Raw genomic sequence first — 21,473 nt, 5'->3', positions numbered from 1 at the left:
CACAAAGCAGATGCTTGAGAAATGTCTAATGAGTGAGATGGAGCAGACTCATCTTTAGGAACTCAAGGGCTCATCTCCATTCTGAATTTAGACATCAACACTCTGTTATTTCCCAAATTCAGAGCCTCCCATCCTTAGACGTTGGCCCCTTATTCCCAGTCCTGCAAAACCCTATCTTAGCCAAGAAGACTTTGGATGGCAGCAACAGACTCCACTCAAATTTTTATTAGAAAGAGGACTTGCAGAAACCTAAGAAGAGTTGGACAATCATCAGACCTCAGGATGGGGGCTGTCCTGGAGTCTTCTGCAACAAAAGCTCATGGGCCTTTATAACCAACTATCCTCTCATGAGCCTCTTTGACTTAGCCCAGCTCCCTCTGCAGGACAGCTCTGGACCTTTGTGGTCCTTGAGACCATTGGACTCTTGGCCACTCATTCACTAGGTAGCCCAACTCTGAGAAGAACCAGCCTTTGGATCCTGCTCTTTGAGAAGGTGTCTATCCTGACACAATCAGTTATGTTTTACTGGCGCTGGGGAGCAAAATCTTGTGATCTTCATAGCAATTCCTTTCAGTTGTTCCATGCAGACCCATGGAAGCCTTAAGGAAGAGTAAACTATTGACAGCCATGGTGCATGACTGGCTAATTCACTCCACTGAAACTCTTGCCTGGCCTTTACTCCCACTTCCCTGATTCAAGAGCAACTACCTGTGTCCCAGTCCAGCAGGTGTCCTCATTGGAGGTTGCAGGTATCCTTTGTCAGGCTACCTGCACATGACTGAAAATGATGGGGACTGGACTGGAGGCTGGTGTAGCCTGTAGGTGGTGCAGTGACTGGTTAGAGTTGGCTTTGCAGGTGTTGTGATGGGGGCCCATCCCCAACCATGGGGTTGGGGACATAGATCAACATGGAGGTGGGTTGAGAGTGGGAAGTCCAAGGCTGCTTCCTCAAGCAGATAGGTTTAACAGAGGAATCAGAATAAGAGAATGGCAGGACTGGAGGTGGGGTGGGGGTTGGTGGTGGAAAGCAGAGCTTGGGGAGTGAATCTGTAGGAAATCAAGTCTCCAAAGAGTTCCGGTTTCTTATACTCCCCTGTTGACTGTATCCACAAACACTTAGGTCTCCCTGCTGGATTTTTCTGTGGACTGTCATTCATACTGGTTCCTTTTCTAATAGTCTTTCTTGACCCTTCAGACCACTCCTCTCCTCATCCCCACTGATTGTCATCCAACACCCCTAAATGAGCCATCCTGTTCTCTTTCACGGTTTCCACTATTTCCTTGCCAATTTCTCATCTCAGTCTTCTCTCCCAAACAGGTAGTGTAGAGATTAGGTTCTGGTGTTTGCTTTGTGACCTGTTTGATCACCTGTGTTCCTAAATTTCCATTTCCTGGACTGTACAGTGGAAGAGTCCCAGCTTCACGGAAGTTGTTATATGGAACGAGTACGTTCATATTTGTAAAATCTCATGAGGTCTGGAGTGTATTAAGTACTCAATGAATATCAGATGCTGTTACTTTCCCTCTCAAGGCCTCCAAGAGACCTTCCACTGCCCCCTCATTTCAACTTTTCCTCTTGATGGCTGACCTCCAAATCTGAATGGCCAATTTGCGCTCTGGATTTTTCACTTGCTCAACGGAGAGGTGGCGTGAGACAGAGGAAAGAGCAAGAGCTCAGGAGAAGCAGATAAGGGCATGAATCCTTTTCAGCACTCATGACTGTGGATTTTACAAAGTGGCTTCATCTGAAAACCTTCTCATCCATAAGTGGGATATAATACTTGCTTCTCTGAAGCAAATCATTTTAACACGTGTTTCCTTCTAGATATTCATCATACTTTATACTTGTATTTTTCTCCATGCTCTCTCCCACCAAAGGGAGAGTAAAGTCCTTGAGAGTGGGAACCTTGTATTCTTGTTAATTACTCTATTTCTTGTCCCAGCATACTCCTGGTACATGCTCACTAACGTTTACTTCTCATTTACTTCCTCTCCTATATTCCTTTGATATCTCAAAATCAACATTGCCTAATCATTTCTTCATGAGACTGACCCAGTAATTTAACAAACATTAAGTGCCACTTTTATACCAAGCAAAGACTAAGGATTGGGGTGAGACATTTGTCTTATTTTTGCTATCTACTGGAGACATGGATGATATTGGAATACAGTATTGATGAACCAAGTTATACAGGCACTCTACAGGAAGGCCCAAGTACAGAGAAGGAGTAACCTTTCTTCTGGAGAAGACTTCTCAAGGGAGATGAAAATTGCTCTGGGTGTTGATGAAAGATTAGGAATTTTCCAGGCAGAGAAGATTGCTAAATAGAGGGAGAGTGTTGTCAGAGGCATGGGTTCATATTTAGCTGGGATGGAAGATCTGAGGGGAGAAAATTAGAATGAAAGACCGAGACCATTTCTCTTCATTTTTTAAAATGGAAAATTTCAAATAGGTACAGAAATGAGAAATGGTATAAAATTCTCCTTCATGCAGCCACCATCCAGCTTTAAAATGTATCAGTTTAATGACCAGTCTTTTTTATTTATATCCCTATCTACTAAACTCCTATCCAGTTATTTTGATGGCAAAGTCCAGACATTGAATCATTTCATTCAGAAGAACTTCAGTATTTTTGAAAACATGTATTTTTTTCCTTTTTCACAACTCCACGCTAACACTGCAACTTGTTTGATATGTAGTTGTTCCTGAAACAACTTGTTTCAGGATATGTAGTGTTGCCTCCATCTTTTAGGAGGGTATTCAGTGTTTTAGTTGTGAATTCACCATAATTTACCTTCTAATCCATGAGTGATAGGCATTTAGGTTCTTTCCAATCTCTTAATATAAAAACAGTGCAAAAAGAATACCTTTGAACATCTTTGTCTACCTATGAGTGTACCTATAAGCTAAATTCCAGGACATGGGATTCTAGACTTTGCATACTTCTGATTCTGACAGGTGCTCCCTATTTGACCCAAGAGGTGATTTGAATGACATGACAAGGACACTTTCTCTCTGTTATCCAGGTTTGTGACATTTTGGGTCATATCTGTCCCTTATTCATTACACTCATCATACATCCTACCAACTCAACTCCTTTCAGTTTGTCCATTTTTCTCCATTCTCATTGCTGTAGTCCTGACTCAGACCTTCATCCTTTCTCTCCAAGACAGGTGGAACTCTCAACTTGTGTTCTAATCATCCACCCTCCAGAGCTAATGCCCTAAAATGGAGTTAAATAGCTTTCTTGGTTAAACACCTCTGTTGGTGTCTCACCTAGTACAATACTAAGAAAAAAAAAAAAGTTCAGCTTCTTAGCTTACATGCCTTCCAGTTTGTCCCCAACTTCTCACTCATACTTTAGGCTTCACTGAAACTGAACTATAAGACATTATTTTTTCCCCAACTCTTTCCCTCCTTCCTCTGTTGTAGAAATCCTGCTGATCCTCTAAGATTTACCCCAATCCTACCGCCTCCATGACTTCATACACCATAAGGACCACTCATTTTGGATCTAGATTGACTTGGATTTTAATCTTGGCTCTCTTTGGGGCCGGGGGAGGGAATGTCAATTAGTCTTTCTGAGGCTTAGATTTTTCATCTGCTAAATAAAGACAAAAATGCCAACCCTGCAGAATTGTTGTGACGATCAGGCATATTGGACATTTAGAAAGCACTCAATAAAGGGTAATTCTGGGCCTCCCCTGGTGGCGCAGCAGGTTGAGCGCGGCGCTGTGAAGCTGTCCGCAGCCTCTGCAGCGCCAGTTGGATTCCCGGCAGAACAGGGAGATTCCCACATGTCACGGCAGACCTCTCCTGCCTCGCCCGCTGCTCCCCTCAGCAATGTATTTTGGTCCTTCTGCCTGTTCTGCTCCCTGCTCTGTGTCTGGTGAAGCCTCTCACCCTCCTGCGCCTTTGGCTTCTATAACAAATCTTAAAAACAAAACAAAACAAAAAAAAAAAAACCAACCTTAAAAAAAAAAGGTAATTCTGATTATTTCCGTGGTCACTACCCCTGGTTCTACACCTGCTGCATTTGCTTTGTGTTGCAATTGGTGGTGGACAGAACTGTCTTGACCACTAGACTGCAAGCTCGCCGTAGGCAGGGTTCATGTTTCATCCCTGCTTCTCCCGGTGTCTGACAGAGCCTCTGCAAACAAATGCAGAACGAGGAGGAAAAGTTAACACACGGGGAGGAAAAGATAACACACGGGGACACCCGCTGGATGACAGGTTTCCCCTAGCGTAGCTCTGCCCAAGAAACCGCAGCAGGAACCCGGGCCGGGGGCGGGGCCTGGGCCTGGGCCTGGGGGCGGGCTCTGCGGTGGCCCCGCCCATGTCCGTCGGCAAACTCGCTCCCCTGGCGGAGCCCGCGCCGCGAGTTCCTCGCGCAGAGTCCCGGCTCCTCCGCGGCCCGGCGGGCCCGGGTTCCGCGCCGACATGCGCTCCCTGTTCGGCCTCCTCCTGATCTTCGCTGGCTGCACCTTCGCCCTGTACCTGCTCTCAACCCAGCTTCCCCGCGTGCCGACCCTGGCCTCGGATGGAGAGACTGGAGACAGGTGTTTGGCGGGGTCGGGTCAGAGGAAGGGGAGCAGGTCAAGGGATGGGGGCGGAGACTCTGAGATTCGCTTTCCGGATTCGAAGGCGTCGGGGATCGGGATTTGGGGTTCAGTTCTAGGGCTGGAGATCGGGGTACGGTACCCGGGCGGCCAATGGAGTAGCCAGTTCCCGGCCCTGCGCTGTCGGGGCGCGCGGCTCGGGGTGGTGGGTTTTTTTGTTGTTGTTGGTTTTTTTTAAAGATTTATTTATTTATACAAGAGCTGGGGTACAGACCAGAGGATCTGGAGGGTGAGAAAGTTCACCAGAGTCAGAGCAGGGAGCAGAACAGACAGACGGAGCAGCGGGCGAGGCAGGAGAGGTCTGCCGCGCCATGTGGGTTCTCCCTGGCCGGCCGGGAATCGAACCCGCGATGCAGAGGCTGCGGACAGCTTCACAGCGTGGCGCTCAACTCGCTGCTCCACTGGGGAGGCCCCTCGGGCTGGTGTTTTGCGGCGTCTTACCCAGCGGAGTCTTCTCAGGCACACCCTTGACCCCCATTTGCCGCAGTACAAATCCACCACGACTGCCCTCGGGGCTCCCATCCAGCCCATTTCCGTCAGGTCTACCCTTGGGACCTTAAAACATTAGGTCTTCAGGAGATGTTTTGCTCTGACTTTAAATTATTCACGGATCCTAATTGCGTCCATCTCTCTTCTTGGCTGCCTGTTTTTCTGCTCTGACCCACTGAGTCAGAACGGTACCTGCTGGTACTTACCCGACTGGTTTGTTGCGAGTGCTGCATCCTTTGTATAAAGTTACAAAAGTGGGCCTGGCAGAGTATTGTATTGTCAAGGATGTTACTGATGGTTAAAGATCAGGACAACTGTTTTTAGTTACTATGTTCTTTTGGTCTGAGAAGGCTTTGCTGTCGGTGTTAGACATAAGAAAAGAAACATTCTTAGGAGAATTAGGAGGGTTTGTTCAAAGCTGATCTTTGACGGATTCTGGTCAGGTGGCAGAAGCAAGGTAGCCTTTACTCTGTAACCCTTGTACCGGATTCAGAGTACACTAGAAGCCAGGTTAAGAGCTTAACGAAAAAGCAGGCCCATTGAAAGGGCTGGTTTCAAGACTGATACATTATCAAGAAGGTTATATTTATGGTGTGGGACAGATAAACTTTCTCGGAGACTCTTTAATTGGCTTGTTACTGATTGATAAACAGTCTTTTAGCCTGCTAATTCAGGAACAATGTGATGTTGTTAATTGTCCTTGACCTAAAGCTTGTGGGGGAGGGGGTGTTTTTTGAATGGAAGGCAACATGGAAATTAATACATTTGCTCATAAGAGTAGATCATAAAACCTCAATGCTAAAAGGGAACTTAGTGATTATAAGCACCAACCCCTCATTTGTAAGATAAGAGACTAGCACAGGACCATAAACTAGCTAGTAGGGGAGTTAAGATGTTAACTAACCCAAGTCTCTTGCTTCCAACCCAGCGCTCTTCTGTCTGCCTCTGCTGTGCTGTTTCAAGTCACCTGTATCCCATGCTTTCATTATGTGTGTTTCTAGCAGGCCAGATAATGGGCGCTTTTTAAAAATAATTAATTTTCTTGCATTGTTGTTCATTTTTGTACAATATTCGATTTCTCCCCTCAGGCGTAGACCCCGTAGTTCTCCCACCACCATAACGCTTGTGATCCATCTCCACATTCCCTTGTTCTCTTCTCTCCCCTGTTTTGTTTTTTTTTAAGATTTATTCATTTATGCATACAAGAACTGGGGTACAGGCCAGAGGTGTGTGTGGGGCGGGGAGGATTCACCAGAGACAGAGTGGGGAACAGAACAGGCAGACTGACTGAAATACGTTGCTGAGGGGGGCTGTGGGCGAGTCAGGAGAGGTCTGCTGCGCCATGTGGGTAGCTCCCTGGCTGGCCAGGGATCGAACTCGTGCTGCAGTGGCCGCAGATTGCCCCACAGGCTGGTCTCAACCCCTCGCGCCACCAGGGAGGCCCTCCTCCCCCGTTTTGACCTTCTACTTTCCTCTCCCCTGACGTATGCCTCAGATCTGTCTATGTTCATCTTGCAAGTTTTGTTTGATATAAACCTACTTTGGAAAGAAGACACAAATGATTTTCTTAAGTGCTTGGCTAATCTGGACTCATGTTTCCATCTGCTTTTCCAAATCCCCAGGTCCCTGCGGTTCCCCTCAGATCTGGCAGAGCTTCGGGAGCTTTCCGAAGTCCTTCGAGAATATCGGAAGGAGCACCAGAGCTACGTATTCCTGCTCTTCTGCAGTGCCTACCTCTACAAACAGGGCTTTGCTATCCCGGGGTCCAGCTTCCTGGTCAGTGCCCTACCCTTCTGTGTTTACCAGGAGCCCACCTTGTGTTTCGAGGGGCCCTTGGCAGCAAGTCATATGGCCTTGAGACAGACTACACTGACTACTACTGACAGCTTCCTGTGTCATGCGCTGACCTAGTTGCTTTCCCTGCAAGATCTCACTTAGTTCTCTCAAAAGCCCATAGTGGGCATTATTATCTACATTTTCCAGATAAGGAAACAAATGGTTTGAAGTAACAGTTTAAGGTGACTGGTGAGGAGGGGGCAAGACTGGGGTCTCAACCCCATCTCTTCCCTTGCTTTTCCTCTTAGGTATGTTGCTGCTTTGTTTCTAAGGCATTGATGCTTAAGGAAAGCTGTCCCTGAGACAGACACACAGGCATGCATACACACTCTGGACTGTGCTACCTCCTGTAATATTCTGCATGTTAGCCATATTTTTTATTTATTTATTTTTTTTGTTGTTTAAATCTGTTGTCTCTACTTGTCTGTGAATTCCTTGAGGGCAGAGCCTATTCCTTATTATCAACCTTTGTATTCCTTTGGCTGGCACAGAAAGTGCCTTCTAAGTGTTTGATGAATAAATGCAAGTTGTTTATGGTGATACTAGGCTGTAGAGGATTGGGAAGTCTCCCTGGTGTTGAAAGGACAAGTCCTGATTTGCTAGCAGTGCCCTGCTTTCAGGAACTGCAGTGTTAGACCTGGGCTTGTGCTCTGTCTTTTGGATGCTCCTCATTAGTTACCATCTCAGGTTTTGCAGAGAATCTGTGTGATCCTCCCAGCAGCATTTTAAGTTGGCTCAAATAATTGTATGCCTATGTTTGGGCTTGGAGTGGGTTTGAGTCATAGCTGTGTAACTGTGGGCAAGCCTTTTACCTTCTCCAGTGCTGTTTCCTTATCTATTAAACGGAGACACTCCTACCCACGATTGTTGTGTGGGAGAATCAAATGAAAGAGTAGGTTTAGAGTGACCATCTTGGTGATGGTCCCTGGCACACAGTGGCTCTCAGCAGTTGTCAAATGGTTGAGTGACTAAGCAGGACACCCTGTCCTCTTTGGCTCTCCTGTCCCAGCATCTTTTCTCTACTTCAGGCTCAGGTTGGATCCAGTTAAGCAGTTGGAAACTGGAAGAAAAGCAAACATGTCCATGGCAAGAGAGACAGGGCAGGTGTGGAGACAGGGATAGGATATGCTGGGCTTGCCCCGAGGGGTTGCCTGCCTTCCCTGTTGACCTGATCCTTTAGCAGGGCAAAGAACCAGCTGCTCCATGGGGTACCTAATGTGATCTGGGGCCCAATACTTAATCTCTCACCAGCAGAAGAGGATAAGGGGTATTATGGTGCAGTGGGCAGTGAGGATTGAGCAAGACATAGTCACGCACTTGCAGTAGTAGGTGCTCTGCAGACCCCCTTCTTCTCACTTCCAGGATCCCTTTTTACTTTCTATTTTGAATTCCAAGTTTAGCAGGATGATGTCTACTAACTGAATTGCATTTAGCAAGGAATGGTTCATCTTTCCATTTCTGCTCATTGAAACCTTTTTTGCATGTCAACGAGAGCTCTCGTCAACATGGAATCCCGGGTGTTAGCATACCACATAGATGTCACCCCAGCAAAAAGCAAAAAAATAAGACATTTACATCACTTACATGGTTTTGTCGTAGAAAAACCCACAGATTGTGTGCATTTAAAATAATGAAAATAACTTGCAAGTTGCATTTCGGCCTTACTAGAGCATCAGGGTTTGCGGGACTTGCCATGGTCCACATGGAAGGCTGGGTGCTGTAGACGTGTATTTTTACATCTCACCCTCTCCTGCCTGTGAGGTTTTAAAAAACCTCATCTCTGTTTTAAAGGTGAAGAGACTGAGGCCAGGGCTGGAGTTCGCAGCTTTTCCATTACTTTTCATTCACCTCTTTGAAATGTGAGTTGGGTTTAGGCCAGGAAAATCACTGAAGGAGAAGGGAACATATGACTTTGGGGCTCCAGGACAAGGTGATTGGCAGTTGTGAAACGTTCTAATGGCTGAGAGTTTGCTTTCTTTGCAGAATGTTTTAGCTGGTGCTTTGTTTGGGCCGTGGCTGGGCCTTCTGCTGTGCTGTGTGTTGACCTCCGTGGGCGCCACGTGCTGCTACCTGCTCTCCAGTATTTTTGGCAAGGATTTGGTGGTCTTGTACTTTCCTGATAAAGTGACCATGCTGCAGAAGAAGGTAAGGAGGGGAGGCACAGCTGAGTGCTGGGCCCCTGGAGAGCCACTTGGTGGCCTTGGGGGAACTAAATGGTAGGGATTCCCCCTAGTGTTCCTCTGCCCTGCTTTGGGAGAATCTTGGGCTTCTTTTGATATCTTCAAAAGACACAGACCTGGGGTCAAATCCTAGCTCCATCATTACCACCTCTGTGATTTTGGGTAAATTTCTGATTTCTCTGAGCCTCGGGCAATTCTGTTTTAAAAGTGAAGATGCCAGTTTCTATCCCAGAGGGTTGTTGAAGGATTCTAGAAACAGAAAGTGTATAGTTTTCTTTTTCAATCTGCTTCTTAATGCCCTTGTCTTTTTTGGCTATAGGTGGAGGAGAACAGGAACAGCTTGTTTTTTTTCTTACTCTTTTTGAGACTTTTCCCCATGACGCCAAACTGGTTCTTGAACCTCTCAGCCCCTATTCTGAACATCCCCCTGATGCAGTTCTTCTTCTCTGTTCTTATCGGTAAGATGCTGGTAGGATAAGCTTGAGCATTCAGAGTTGTCATATTGGGTTGTTTCCCAGGGTTATAGCCAGCCACACGGGCATGTGCCCACCTTGAGGGCCCAGTGTCCTGAAGAACATCTGCAAGCTCTGTGACCAAAAGGAACTCTACCTGATTTTAGAGCTGCTCAGGCTTGAACATGAAAACCCATAAAAAACTACTTGTGGGAAAAAAATAAGGATTATTTATTCTATAACTGTATGCAATGCCATTCTGCACTAGGCACTGGGATTGGAAGAGTAATCTATAAAGCCCTCGACTTGGCCCATGGTAAGTTCTCAATGAAAGCCAGCAAAAGCCGGGTAGGAATAGACAGAAGAAAGCAGCAGAACAAAGAACTTCATATCTGGTTTTGGCCTCTGTTTTGATAAGATCTGTCTTAGGTAGAGCTGGTGTCACTGAGTTGCTTTTCGACAACTGAATGACCTTCAGCTCCTCAATACCCTCAGTGGGCTGCTTGGCCAGATGAGGGGCTGGGGGCTTGAGTGGTCTATGTTTTCTCAAAGCATGGGCCTTGGATCACCTTTATCAGAATAGTAAAGGTGCTAACATCTTATAAGACCAAAGACTAATATTTTCTCCATGCTGGAAATAAACCATGTTCTTGCCTTTGCTAAGACAAGGATTGGCTCTCTTCAACCTTCTTTAGGGCATAGAGGGAAAGTTGCTCAGAGCTTTTAGGTCAAACATAACAAATCTGTGGTTGAGCAGCTTCTATTAATAGGGAATTCTTGAGAGAAATTGAGATCTTAAATTGAAGCAAAATCTACCACAGCTAATTTTGGTCATATCGGCTTTCAGGCAAAGAGCCTCAGTACCTCGGTAAGCAGCTTGTATTTACCTAGGTGGTGTGAGGCTTGGAAAGATTCTGGAGGTGTCCCTTCTGATCAGCTGTGTGACCTTGAGTGGTCTGTGATCTTGAGCATACGTACTATAGAAGAGGATTGGATTATCGGGGGAACCAGACCAATCAATATCTTACGCGTGTAGGTGGGGAAAGGCTTTTAAAATGCTGGCTCTACCAGACCCAGGTAACCAGAATCTCTGGGGTCAAGCTGAGAATGTTTTAGGAACTTCACCAGTTAGGGGGCTGGATATAACCAGCCTGTCTACCACATAGGCTTTGGGGTTAGCAGATTTAATCTCTTAGAGACCATGTAGAACATGAGAAGTAGTACTTCTACAATATGAAAAGTAGTTTCTTCTAAGAAACTTATTTTTTTGTCATTCTCATACTATAAATTTCACAGTGTGGCTGCTGCTCTGTACTTGCAGTTGGGCACTCAGAAGCAAATTTGGACCCTTCCACTGTCAAATGGGTGAATCTTATGTGCTTTTTGTACTAATAATATGCCCCTGTTTATTTTATTCTTCACTCATTTGGTTTTTCCTAATTTTTTTTGTCTTATTGAAGTATATATCTGTTTTTATAAACTATCTTATCCTTTTATTGCACAAGGCAGATGTATATGGGAAGTTGAAGGAAGGAGGGGAGGGAGGGAAAAGAAGAAGGGAAAGGGAATTGTGTAGGGGTAGTAGTTGGAAGAGAAAGACTGGACGTCCCTGTTGTGACTCCTTGGGGGCATTTCTGAAATGTTACTCTTCATTTTTTTTTGTCCGCCAGTAACAGGCTTTTTCCCTTTTCCTCTTGCAGGTTTGATCCCATATAATTTCATCTGTGTGCAGACGGGCTCCATCCTGTCAACTCTGACCTCTCTGGATGCTCTTTTCTCTTGGGAAACGATCTTTAAGCTGTTGGCCATTGCCATGATGGCCTTAGTTCCTGCAGCCCTCATGAAGGTTAGCCAGAAAGACCTGCATTTGAATGAAACAAGTAACACCAGTCATCTAAATGGTAGAAAGGACACATGATGTGAATTTGTTGGTTGCTGTGTTTCTGGACCCTGTTGCTTATTTGTATAATGGGTGTGGTCCTCTAAAGCCCCTCATTTGTTGTTTAACTACCCTCAGCAGGTGATTTGGGTACTGTTTATCGTGTACACTGTTTTGTCATAAAGGACAAATCTGTGCTCTGGATAGTGAATTATATCAGGTTCCACACTAGCCCTGGTTTAGCAAGATATGCTACAAAATGGGCCTCCTAGCAAATCCTGATCATAGTTTATTGAGGGACAAGAGACTCAGGATAGTCCACTGTATTCATCTGTTGCCAAACGTGGAGGTGGCTGGGGAAAGGATGCTGATTGTCCTTGTCCAGAGAACCTCCTTTGCAAAGTGATAGGCTATTGTGACAAGTGTTCTAGTAAGTCCCTAGTGGATGTTTCTAGTAAAAATGGCATGTGAGCCCACATCACTGGCATCGCTCTCTCTCTTTAGTCTCTTGAAAAGTATTTCTTCTGTACTTCTTTTGCTGATGACCTACCTCTTCCATAAACCAAGGGAAACAAGCTGACACGCTACATAGAACTTCATGTTCAGTTCAAATGCACTATGATTTCTGTGATGCACTTTGTGTTGAGATACTGATGTTAGCATATTTGTCTCCTGACAATTAAGCTGATTGCAAACAGACTATTAAATATGAATGGAGCAAATGGGTATGTTCTGGGGAAGTTTTTTACCCATGTGGATAGGACAGGGCCCTGACTCACTTGAACCAAAGGACCATCAGTACATTTTCTAATCTGACCTTTCCCTGTGGGAACCTCTTCTCCATCTCCCTGCTGGGAAAGTGGATTCAGTACTCTCAGATATCAGCAAATGTACCCTCAGAACATTTTTCATTTTGGCATTTGTTGAGAATAACTGAGCAATAATTCTATTTATCTTTTAGTTCAAAGAGGAAAACTGGTTTTGGATCACTTTATGATGTTGTGTTTTAATTATCTATATCTATCATTACTTCCTGCAGTGGCGATATTGAGTGGGCACAGATCTGGGAAATGTTTTTAAGGACAGAAAGACCTTGGCTCCTAAACTGACCAGGTCTGGGATCCTGTACCCTGCAGGAGGAACTCATCATTTCTTGCCAGCACTGTTGCCCTGGGGCATCACTTACTGGGTTTTTTTATTTGACTTGGCCAAGGAGTTTGCCAAGGCTTTGATCTGGATGACTTGTTCTGGAAATTCTTGGGAATGCTTATGTTCAGTAGCAAGAATGAATTCGCAAGCAGGGAAATGATCCAAAAAACACAACGAGAATTTCATTTGTAAAGATGTGTTGCTTTAAGAGAAGCTTGATTACATGAGTGGGGGTAAGGGGATGGCCAACTGGACTTTGCAACCCCTGGCTGTGTGTTCTGGAGTCGGGGGAGGGAGGGGGCCAGAGGAGCTTCTCACACTTGCAAGTGTGTGCCCTGTGCCCTTATCAGGAGGAAACTGAGATTTGTCCTTCTCTTCCCCCTTGATTTTGTAACAATGTGCCTTATCAGTTGTGAGTTTACAGGCAAAGCAGTTTCCCAAATAAATGGATATAAATGTTCTGTGTGGTGCTTATTTGTGCATGTTTCAATCTCCCTTGCCAATGGGAGTTGAGATCGGCTGTAAATCAGACAATCCAAATGGTATTTTAGCTTTCCACTCTCAGTAGGCTGACCGGTATCATTCTTTGGGAAGGAGATTTTCATTTTCCCCTCTTCCTTTTCATGCTCACTTTAATGGGCCCACTAATAATATGCTACACAACAGGCATCAGAAAGTCCTAGGGAAAAAGCAGAGCGCCTGCCTAGGCTGTTCAAGCATCAAGAAGAGAGTACACCAAAGGAAAAGGATGGTTGTCTGTTCCTTCTGTGAATGTGTCTGATGAAAGTGCCACAGAAACCAGCTTCCCCGTCATGTTTCTCCTGCCTGTGGACAACCAGTCGTATAAAATCTTCTTTCCCTAAAGTTTTGACAAATGCTGAGACTTGCAAAGGCAGCTTTCAGGATCCAAGCTGTATCTTTAGGAAAAGACAGGACCAGGAAACAGTGAAGTACACTTTTTAATTCCATGCATTTGCTTTGATAGTTGCTCTTGTTCCCATGGCTGTACAATACACAGAGGGTGTCCCGTCAGAAACCAACACAGGGTGCAGGGGAAGACCAGTCCTGAGACCATAGGGAAGACACATGAGGGGGCCCATTTTGAGATTTAACTCAAAAAAAAAGTTAATTTGCTCCAAATTGATAGGAACTCAAATCATTGCAAATAGAATCAGAGTGGATTTTTTTTTTTAAGAAGTGGGGTACAAGCCAGAGGCGTGGGGCGGAGGGGTGAGAAGATTCACCAGAGAGATCAGGGAGCAGAACAGGCAGATGTCCAAAATACACTGCTGAGGGGAGCAGTGGGCAGGACAGGAGAGGTCTGCTGCACCATGTGGGGTGTTCCCTGGCTGGCCAGGGATCGAACCCGCATCTCAAAGGCTGCAGACAGCCTCACAGTGCTGCGCTCAACCCCCTGCACCACTAGGGAGGCTCCCAGAGTGAATCTTTGTACCTGCGGAATCCGAGCAGCCTCTCAGGAGGCAGAAAGCCTCCTGGGGCATCTTTCCATGCCCTGACATTCTGGCTGAGGTCCCCTCTGGCCTGCAGCCACCAGTCTGCCTGGTGTCTGGACAGCAGTCTGCCACCAGGAGCCGGCATTCCCCTGAGTGCTGTGAAGAGAGTAGGCCTGGGATTCTACTGGAAGTTTCCTTATGGTGGCCTAGCCATCTGCTTGGGGGCTTGGTTCTGAAATCCTGCCATCATGCCATGGTCACATGATGGAAGCCTTAAACCGACCCTGTTTCTCAGAACAGTGGTTTCAGAGCTCCCCTCTTCTGCCACCTGTCCCTGAGAAGTGTTCCAGGTCCCACGGGGCCCTCCACTCAGCAGTCTAGCTCATTCAGTTTGAATATGAGTTGCAATATAGGCTGTAACATGCAGACAGAAAGACTAATGCGATTCTAAGGTGAAGTGGGTCACTGGTGGTGTGATCATACTAGGACATTGATTCTATGAAATCAGCAAAGAAAAATCTTGCTGCCTGGAAAGGCACTAAATTCATTGTGACGATACAAGTCCAAGTCTTAAAAAGAATATCACATTGTTTTGGTACAGAGACTAAGGAAGAAGCAACTAACTGGGACTTAACATATTAACTTTCTGTTTATAGCAGATGAGGAATGAACATGCTCATTTAATACAATGAAATGAGGCAAATGAAGGGACATGTTGGAATTCAATCCATCAGTGATGGGAGATTACTCAATCGGAAGTGCGGTCCAAAAGGGCAGTGGGTGGAGGTACTTATGTCACCACCTGACAGCTATTGGGTGGGATCCATTAGGAGAACACCAATGTACTCCTGTCGTTCTCCTGTGAGGTATCACACAAGATCTCAAACCACCTTTGGAAAATTAATTATGCACTTAGACGTTGGATGGCAAACCTCCCTGGCACAGCAATTCCAATCAAGTGGTAATTGTTGCCCCAGGTGCCGAGTGGTAAGAAGTTCTGGAATGTCCAGGCTTAGTTGGAAAGGCTATGGTGATCAATAAATAACGTTAGTCTTGGGTGTTTATGGTGGAGATGGTAGATGGAAAAACGAAACACCGCACACTATATGCTGCAGAGCAGGGTGGGAATTCCTTGGAATGTTATATTTCACTTTGGAGATCAATTTCAGGAAGCTCAAGAAGCATATTTTAAGAAAAGCAGGAAAAGCTGAAACATGGGACATGGAAAAAACCACTAAATCATTTGATTGGTGAGGATGCATTTACGCCAAAAGGTTGCCAGTAAATCTATTACATCATGTAAGAGGGAAATTTAGCAATTTGAGGCTCTGAAATGAATGTCCAGTATTATTAAATCCTATTAAAATGTCCTTAATTCTACAAGGATAGATTTATTCATCCTAAAGTTTTAAAATAGCTGAACTTCAAGCAGGCTAGACCAGATGGTCTAGCTAGCGTCTCCACCTCTCTGAGCAGAGCGCCCCCAAATTTTGCAAACATGTCTAAACTTTACTGATGGGAGGGCCTGGTCTAATTTCAAAGTGTATGCAGGCTTCTCATTTCTTCTGCTAAGCAATTTTAGGAGGAATTGTTATTCAGAGGACACAATCTAGAAATAGATGGAAATCGGAACCAAATGCTCATCTGCAACACACATTAAAACTCATTATCTTGCAGTCAATCAAAAGCAGATGCTAAATGAATGTGGACATTCATCCCAAGGCAGTGGAACTTTCCATCAACAATGAAGCTTGAAATCACAGTCCTGTGAGGTTTTTTTTAAAGCATTGTTGCACAGCTGTCAAAACTGAAGACTTAGCTTTTGAATTCCCTGAGCTCCTGATTCAATACTCTTTAAGCGACTGGAGTTGTTCTCAAGAAACCAATATACCAACTCAAAATCATCCTGGTTATCTCAAGGCAGGCAGTGAAAGGCAAGGCGGGGGTAGAGAAGGGATTTCTCTTTTTAACCTACACTAAGGACACTATTATTCTCTGTAGCCTCTAGTCACTTATTCTAAAAAATAAAAATGTGCAATATGGAACTTTATTCAACTCTTGAAGACACGGAGTCAAGAAGATTCAATAGTGTTGCCTCCCCTAACATGCTCATAATAGTTAATTCACATAAGGTATGTCACATTTTTATGATAGTCAAGACAGGAATTCAAAACTTTCCAAGATTATCAGGTATCAGGTGTGGGTTTTCTAGGAAGACCGAAAGGTGTAAGACAGACTTCGATACTGGTGTTTCTCTTATGGCACTACAGGTGGCCAAGAACTGGGCAAGCTGAAGTGTCAGTGTTTTAGAAAAGTTGGAGGGAAAGAGGATATAGAAATTAGCCTCTTTCTTCCTAGCCACAGTGAAACAGAGACATTCACAGCACAGGGTGGTCTGAAGTCAAGGATGGAAAACATGGCCTTTCAAGAGACTTTACCAGTCCTATTAAGACCCTCTAAGTCTCATCCCAGAATTTCTCTCATTTTGTCACAGGATCATCCCAGCCAGGCACTTTTTGTCCTACCATAAATGTGTGTGTGTGTGTTTTCCTTTGTTTCAGTTTCCCTGCCACCCAAATTAGGAGAAAAGTGGCTGATTCTGTGGCATCTGGCAGGAAGGAGATTACAGTCTATGCCTTCAGTTCTTCACACTATCTAACCAAGGGCCCCAGGCAGAAACGCTCTAGGTCTGTTACTCTCAGGGCATTAAATCATGCTCCTTTTGTTTCTAATGTAGTTCATGATTTTATTTCTTGAGAAACTTGAGGAAGTTTACAGCTTTTGAAACTCTTGTCCATTCAGCCACTCAGTCATCTGTCCACCCAGGAGATTTCATGATCAAGTCAAAATCATAGCGTACCCATTGGGCTCCAGGGCAGAAGACACCTCCGGTGATTGTTGTTGTACACAGAAAATGAGGGAATACAACTAACACGGATACCAGGAGCTCCCAAAGCGCAGTCCATTTTCATTCCTTCACAAAAATCATAAAAATCCATAATAATTCATGGTTAGCAATAAACACAATCATTGTGCTGCACCATAAACCACACCTTCTGATCGACAGAAAATGAGAATAATGATAATTATTATAAAATAAAATAACAATGATAAGAATGCCATAACTTAAGATCTTTCATGTAGTCCAGCTACAGAATTTGTACAAAAGGGAATAATTTAATGCAAACAATACTGCTCTCTGTATAAGTTAAACATTTTCCTTCATCCTACCTAAGAGCTATAACACGAAAATTTAAATCACTGTCTCAACATAAAATGTAAACAAATGGAGGGATCAAACAAGCAAAGGAACCACGCTACATTCCCTCCTGCTTTTCCTTTTTTGGCTGACGCCATCAGCGAACCCCAGCAGTGGGCCACGTTTTCGTCCGCACGGGAGATGGTGTAATCCATGTATGTGTCAGTCTTTCCTAATGTCCAGGTGAGGCACTGTCAAGGAGAACAGCCATCTTCTGAAGTCTTGAGCCTCGAGAGGTTGTTTGACAGTAACCTACCTTGAAGACAGACCGCAACTAGGCCAACATCTATTTTTATATAAAATTCTAGCTAAAAATACTTCCTTCAAGCCAAGGCACTGTGAAGTACCTTGGGATGATTTGCAGAGCTCATGACCCTGGAGACATGAGGGACCTCATGCTTTGGACAATGTAAAATCTTTTCAATTGCTGCTCAGCAGAAGTTGCTCTTTCTACAAATTTTTAAATCCAATGATTCAAAACTGCATTGATCCAAAGGGAGGTAAAAGACATTTTTTACAAGTAGCATTTAACAAAAATGCTACTGGGGTGGGAGAGAGGTTGCCTTTTGCAAGTTGCCTAGTTTGCCTTTACTATGATAGTTGTAATCAGTCACTAAAACTTCCAAGATAGGAGTTAGCGAATACAAACCAAGGGGACAGTTTGGGACCGGACATGGGACAGACTCACACATATCTAACTGTCTTCAAAGTCTGTCCAGTTAGCATCAGTCTGACTCTAGGAGACAAGCAGCCTGGTTCCACAGAGGGAGGGTCGCATCTTCTCCCCGCGGCTGAACTGAGACATTCTGAGAATGCACTCTTACAGATTCCATGTTTGCTTTTCCAACACTGTTGTAGATTTTCTTTTTTTCTTTTGCCCTGCTCTCTGCCTCAGTTGACCCTCCTTTTCTCCTGAAGGAAGTGGTCAACAGGTGAAAGGAAAAAGCTAGAAGAAAATGGCACTTGAGTCTGACAAGTCAACACATTGGTCAAGGAAATGACAATGACAGCATTAAAAAGGGAAGTATTTGTCAAGGATAAGGTTTGACACTGTAAGTCTCACTACCAAATACTGCTTAAAATTTTAAAAATGAAATCAGCTTCCACATACAGTTTTCCTTTTCCTCCTAGAGGAAGCACATGCGCTCAAAGACCTTGGACACAAGTATCTGGTCACCAAACTTTTCTAGGTCATTCCCATTACCCATCTGGACAAGCTAATGTAATCTGTCACCAGTTATCTAAAATTGATTTCCTGTTGCTGAAAGGAAAAGCATTTTCTAAAATGCTCAATATGTCTTGCTCTGGCTCTTCTTCAGTCACTTATGTCCAAAAGAATTGGTCCCCTGTTCAAGTAGCAATAAAACCTCCTGGCCCCACAAATTCCCAAGGATGTTGCTCCTAGATTCCACTTCTTTCTTTCTTCCTTTCTCTCTCTCTCACTCTCTCTTTTTTTTAAGCAAGAAATTATTGTCTTTCTATATATCATATAGTTCACTCTTTACAGTACAAAGTGTTAAAATGTCAAACAAAAATAAATATCAATGTTACAGTAGCTAGAATATTCAATAAAATAGATCCCTGCCATTCTTGATTGAAATGTTCAGTGAGACTTAATTTCATTTGGATATTTTTTCCAGAGATTTGCAAAGTCTCAATTTCCTGTTATTGCAGCTCATTTCTAGGGGTAAGAAAGATAGGGCAGCTCTCTTTCCCAGACAAAAAAGCAGGGAGAGAGTGGGAAGAGTCAGGGGTGGGATGGACTTGAAATGCCAGGATAGCCACGAGCTCTTCGGGGTGGGTATTCTCGCATTACCAAGTAGCAGAGCTGTAGTGCTTATTGGTCCTAACGGTGGCATCAGAACACTCCCCTTCTGAAGAGTCACAGTCCGATTCTTCAAACTGCATAGGATTCTGCAAAGTCCAGACAAAAGAAAACTCATTTATTCCTGCACTCAGTGAACATATGTTGAGCACTTCCCGAGCAACAGCCACTTTACTGGTTTGCTAGAAAGGGGGTGATGGTGATGATGAGGCAGGACCTGCACATCCCCACTTAGCATTGGCCACATTCCAGGCTCTGCTGTGAGGGCTTTGCATCTACTCATCCATCTCAGCCTCACAACGAGGGACAGATGCTATTACCATGCCCAGTTGACAGAGAAGGAAATGGACCTACAGAGAGGTTATGAGGCTTGCCCAGCATCCACAGTAAGAAAATAGAAAGGCTGGGATTTATATGTGGGCTGGCGGACTGCAGGCTGTACATGCTCAGCCTCTGTACTCTGGTGTGGTAGGCAGCGCCTACATGGGCTAAGGTGCTAGCGCAGTGGCAGCACCCTGGGGGCGAGAGGGAAGGAGGTTGGGCACTGGGAACACAGAGCAGGGAGGCCCATCCCATTAACCAGGTGGGGAGACGGGTCCCAGAGGAGGTGACGTTTGAGCTCAACCTTGGGTGGAAGGGCTCCTGAGCAGCAAGGCGTTTGTGCGGCCTCCAGGAGAAACTACCCTGATGCTGCAGCTTCGCTGATCTCGGTATTGCTGAGTCACGGAGGCAGCTGCATCTTGGATGCCAGGTCATAGCCGTAAAGGATGTGCACATGTTCAACCCAAAAGAGCTCCAGGATGACAGGGATGCGAGCAGGGGGCAGGAGAGGCCTCACCTCATAGCCACGTTCCTCCACGCACAGCTTGCCCAGCGACATCTGCGTCTTCACGCGGCGCACAGCGCACTCCTTGTCGGAGAGCCCGTCTGAATGCGAGGATATCTCGATGGGGATCTCTGGCGTCTGGGACAGCAGGTCATCCAGCTTCTCTGCCAGGCGGTCTTCAAGTTTGTGAGGCAGCTCATCGGGACTGTTGGAGTGGTCGCTGGTATTTCCCTCCTCTCCATCAGACACGGAGAAGTTCTCGGAGCTGAAGGTTGAGTATGACTGGCAGCTGCTGATACAGCGGTGGGGCCTGGATCGGAAAGAACCAGGAACAAAGACTACTTTCCTGATTGGGTCAGTGTGACCTGGGAGAGAAGTTTCATCCTGCCCCTGAGGGGTATTTAAATACAGATCAATAGAAACTATAGTTGTGAAGCAACAGACAGGGAAATTTGTGTTTCCTTCTCATTTGGCTTTCCTTTCATTAGTTTGTGTGGCTAAAAGGCTACACGCCACAGCTGATGGTTTGACAAAAGTCATCGGGTGGAATCTCTCTGCGTACACCTATGTGTGGTGCGGAAATGCTCAAATTGAAATGTTTTTTCTTATTCATAGAACACCTGTATCCCACAGGCGAAAGAAAATGGAGATTCTCTAGTCAAACTCATGTCCTGCATGAGAAAACGGGAGCCAGAGCAAGAAAGTGACTTGTTCAAGGCTACACTGTCAGAGGAAGTGCATCCCACTCAGCAGCCCCCCTCGACCCCAGCTGCATTTCCTGGGGCGTGGTGGCCTTGGAAGGCTGTGAACCATCACGATCCCTGTGGGCCAACCCGTGACAGAATTGAGTTTGGAAAGAAGGTCACTCTACAGCTGTGGTCACTGCCCAGCCAGTTAACATTTGGGTTTAACTCTGATGAGGCAAAACATCTAGGGGATGGGGGGCTATGCAAAAGTTCTTCATTTCCTTTAAGTCAGGAGGACTTAAGGTCTCACTTATAAGGGGAATATAGCGAAACCAAACAAAGGATCAGGAAAAATACCAAATTTGCAAGCTGACTATAGATCTGAGGCATACCGCAAAGGGGGGGGGGCGGGGTGAGGGGTCAAAACAGGGGCGGGAAGAGCACAAGGGACGGTGGTGATGGTGCACGGGTGTCGTGGTGGTGGGAGAATCATGGGGACTACACCTGAGCGGAGAAATCAACTATTGCACAAAAATGAATAAAGATGTTAGAAAGTAAAAAACTAAATTAATAAAAAAAGTCCTCATTTCTTACCCATTGTTTAGAAGTAGTCTAGCAAACAAGCACATTGTTAGCATACACTGGTTTAAAAAACAAAACAATATAAAGGAAGACTGCTTTTTCCTTGGTCATTGTCTGAGCTTTCTGTATTTATGATACAAAGTCATTTGGCTGGCACGTGACTGAGCCAGGCAGGTGACCTGGCATGTGAGGGGAGAGGGGTGGCACATCAAGGCTGCATGAAAAGAGGGCAGACA

The 21,473-nt window shown here is 45.2% G+C and overlaps 2 protein-coding genes across 3 annotated transcripts in view; one reads left to right on the top strand and one right to left on the bottom strand.

The window, feature by feature from the left end:
- Positions 1-4,385: 4,385 nt before the first annotated feature.
- On the top strand, positions 4,386-13,092 carry TMEM41A (transmembrane protein 41A). Its single transcript, XM_037525233.2, has 5 exons — positions 4,386-4,560; positions 6,732-6,885; positions 8,929-9,090; positions 9,445-9,583; positions 11,278-13,092. The coding sequence occupies exons 1-5, from the start codon at positions 4,442-4,444 to the stop codon at positions 11,493-11,495; spliced, it is 792 nt and encodes a 263-aa protein (XP_037381130.1). The 5' UTR covers positions 4,386-4,441; the 3' UTR covers positions 11,496-13,092.
- A 3,947-nt stretch (positions 13,093-17,039) lies between these two features.
- The window catches only part of MAP3K13 (mitogen-activated protein kinase kinase kinase 13), a 132,772-nt gene continuing 128,338 nt past the window's right edge, over positions 17,040-21,473 (bottom strand). For both annotated transcript variants that reach the window (XM_054700417.1, XM_037525232.2), the window contains 2 exons: positions 19,982-20,279; positions 17,040-19,232 (listed from right to left, as the gene is read on the bottom strand). In XM_054700417.1, coding sequence (XP_054556392.1) covers positions 19,131-19,232; positions 19,982-20,279 — 400 coding nt within the window. In that variant the 3' untranslated portion in view covers positions 17,040-19,130. The remainder of the gene's footprint in view (positions 19,233-19,981; positions 20,280-21,473) is intronic.

The sequence above is a fragment of the Talpa occidentalis genome, unplaced genomic scaffold (genome assembly GCF_014898055.3).
Source record: "Talpa occidentalis isolate TD23 unplaced genomic scaffold, MPIMG_talOcc4v2.1 talOcc4.4, whole genome shotgun sequence".
NCBI lineage: Eukaryota > Metazoa > Chordata > Mammalia > Eulipotyphla > Talpidae > Talpa > Talpa occidentalis.
The sequence above is the reverse complement of the archived record's forward strand: the minus strand, read 5'-3'. Positions and strand labels throughout refer to the sequence as shown.

Coding starts and splice junctions, on each gene's coding strand:
- TMEM41A (XM_037525233.2), top strand. CDS start 4,442: ATGCGCTCCCTGTTCGGCCTCCTCCTGATCTTCGCTGGCTGCACCTTC. Junction 4,561..6,731: donor GATGGAGAGACTGGAGACAG/GTGTTTGGCGGG, acceptor CCAAATCCCCAG/GTCCCTGCGGTTCCCCTCAG. Junction 6,886..8,928: donor TCCCGGGGTCCAGCTTCCTG/GTCAGTGCCCTA, acceptor CTTTCTTTGCAG/AATGTTTTAGCTGGTGCTTT.